At 51.8% G+C, this 2,500-nt stretch overlaps 1 protein-coding gene across 1 annotated transcript in view; it reads right to left on the reverse strand.

Moving 5' to 3' along the window:
* The window catches only part of LOC126577732 (E3 ubiquitin-protein ligase highwire), a 26,812-nt gene that overhangs the window by 22,491 nt on the left and 1,821 nt on the right, over positions 1–2,500 (reverse strand). Inside the window, exons 2-5 of the mRNA XM_050239594.1 lie at positions 2,453–2,500; positions 1,463–2,390; positions 1,164–1,388; positions 288–1,097 (exon numbers count right to left, since the gene is read on the reverse strand). The exon at positions 2,453–2,500 is cut by the window's right edge and continues 530 nt beyond it. Of these exons, the coding sequence (XP_050095551.1) occupies positions 288–1,097; positions 1,164–1,388; positions 1,463–2,390; positions 2,453–2,500 (2,011 nt within the window). The remainder of the gene's footprint in view (positions 1–287; positions 1,098–1,163; positions 1,389–1,462; positions 2,391–2,452) is intronic.

The following is a 2,500-nucleotide window of genomic DNA, read 5'->3' on the forward strand; positions in this document are numbered from 1 at the left end:
ACAAATAAATAAAAAATAAATAAAAAGTTTTGTCTGAGATCCTTGTTCACTTTTGGGAATTAAACATCAAAATAGCATTCAAATTAAGCTGCATATTCATGTTAAAGGATCTAATATTATGCAGAAAAGCAACTAAGTTAAAACAAGGAAAATAATCGATAAAAAAAACCGAATTGAAATTGATCTCCAAAACAAACAAAGAAGCTACGATAATCATCAAGGTAAATGAGGAAATAATGGAACGAATTAACAACATCCCAAAGTAGGCTGCACCGCTCGCTACTTACAAATGGTCGTTCGATCAGCGGTGACGCTGTATCTTGCCAACGCTGCCCCATTGATGAGCGACTCTTCCACCTTAATGTACGTTTGATCACCACTGGCCGCAATCCAGGAAGCACGCCGACCAGTTCCAGGGCCAAACGAGTCTATAGCAACTGGTGCACAGTGCCAGAAGAAGTTGCCACCATCACCGCTGCCACCACCTGGTGCCTCTCGTCCCAGCTGACCTTTGTGAAAGTTACCGAACGTATAGACCGCACCACGGCTAGTGAGCACCACCGAATGGTTACTTCCGGCCGCCACGGAGACGATTGTACCGGCACCAGACGGGAAGCGTATCAGATAGGGACGTCCACCGGCCGGTGCCTGTAGATCCCCGGTACCCAGCTGTCCGTACTGGTTCGAGCCGAAGCTAAACACCTCCCCGGTCGACGTGAGGACCAGCGAGTGATGCTGACCACAAGCGATCTGCGTAACGATCGGTGAACGTCGGTTTTCGGGTCCAAGATGAGGCAACTCTACACGCTGCGGTGGAACAGGCACGATCCGTGGTGTATCCGGATCGGTGGCAGTTGGTAGGGGTGCGGTCGTTGTGACCGTCCCTCCACCAGCCCCGCAGTGACAGCAGCAACCACAACCACAGCCACATTTGCTCGATCCTGGCGGTGCCTGGTGATCGTTACCAGCATTTAATGGTGGTGGACCCACGTGGCAAGCGTTACATGTCTGAGTGCCGGTAAGGTTTGTCGCTGCACCATTCATCGGATTGGTTGAACCGGTGTTTGGCGGATTGTTGGTCGTCGACGCTTCATCCACTAAAAGCAAAAAGAAGAGTGATGGTGAAGGATATCACTTGGAACTACTTGTAAGCGACTACTTACCATTACGTTCACGCTGGAACTTGCGGCCACATTGGCCTTTATTGTTGAGACCAAAGGTGTAGAGCTGCCCAAGTGCATCAACAGCAACGCAGTGCGCCTTCCCGAGTGCTACCTTCCGGATGGCCACATCCGTCAGTCCTCCAACAACACCGTTCGGTTCACAGTAGTTCGTATCCTTGCCGTACATGATCAGTTTACCTTCCTTCGTTACAAAAGCAGACGTACCTGGCCGAATAGAAGAAGAAAACGATCGGTGATAATCAATCACATCGAAGAATCAAACACAATCGCTCACTTACCATTGTTACACGCGACAAACGTAACCGAATGACCATCCAGTTTGTTAAGACGCTTCGGTTTGATCGCCTTCGGTTGACGCCGGTTAGTTTTGGCCAGCTCGCCGTCTTCTCCACGCTTGGCTGTCCCGGTGAAGTACACCGTACCATCGTTGGTCAACAAAAGGCCATGGTTAGCCTCGTGACCAACGGCGACCTGCCGAAAGTAGCTGATACCCTTGGGGAGGGCCGTCAGTTCCGTTAGCTTCATCGTCACCGTGGCTTTCGGGGCACTCATGACGCAGCTCGCTCCGCCAGCCATGTTAGCTGACAATTTCAAACCAAGTGCCGTTCCACGGCCCCAGTAATACACCTTACCACCGTTGCCGCTTGCTCCTCCTCCTCCACCCGTTCCATCATCCACCAGTACCAAACCAAACTCTTTGCCACAAGAGATCGACTGAATTGCTCCACCTTGATGTGGATTACCGTCTAGGACGGGAGGTGCCACAACGGTGGTTGTGGAAGGCCCAGCAGCACCAGCAGTACCTGCAGCACCGCCACCTGCCACATTATCTCCAAGTTCTTCCTCAAAAGCTGCCCAACCGTACGTATGATAACGGTTCTTGGCCAACTTTAGCCTTAGTTCGGGCCGTACTTCCGTTGGGCCCGGTATTGCACTCGAAGTGACGTTAGAGACGGGTGGATAAAGCTGCTTCACGACCAGAATGTCCTCCTCCTGATCCTCCAGATCCGAGCCACCATCCGATACGGCACCGAGCCAGCAGATCGCATCACCATCGGAAAACAGTTGCCCGTAGCGACGTTGCAGAGTGGGAATTGGTGCCGTTTGCACTGTGCCCAGGGCCGTCAACGTGGTCGGATCGTACAACTGGAACGTCCAGCCACTGTTCACGTTCGCCTTACTGACACGTCCGTAGTACAGTTTGCCCTGCAAGTAGAATAAGAGACCAATAAGGTGCTGCAGATGTCCCAGATTCCGGGTGTACTTACGCCAGCATAGCCGATCCATCCAGGAAGCTCGTGTTTGGCCATGGTGAT

The sequence above is a fragment of the Anopheles aquasalis genome, chromosome 3 (assembly GCF_943734665.1).
Source record: "Anopheles aquasalis chromosome 3, idAnoAquaMG_Q_19, whole genome shotgun sequence".
NCBI classification, from domain to species: domain Eukaryota; kingdom Metazoa; phylum Arthropoda; class Insecta; order Diptera; family Culicidae; genus Anopheles; species Anopheles aquasalis.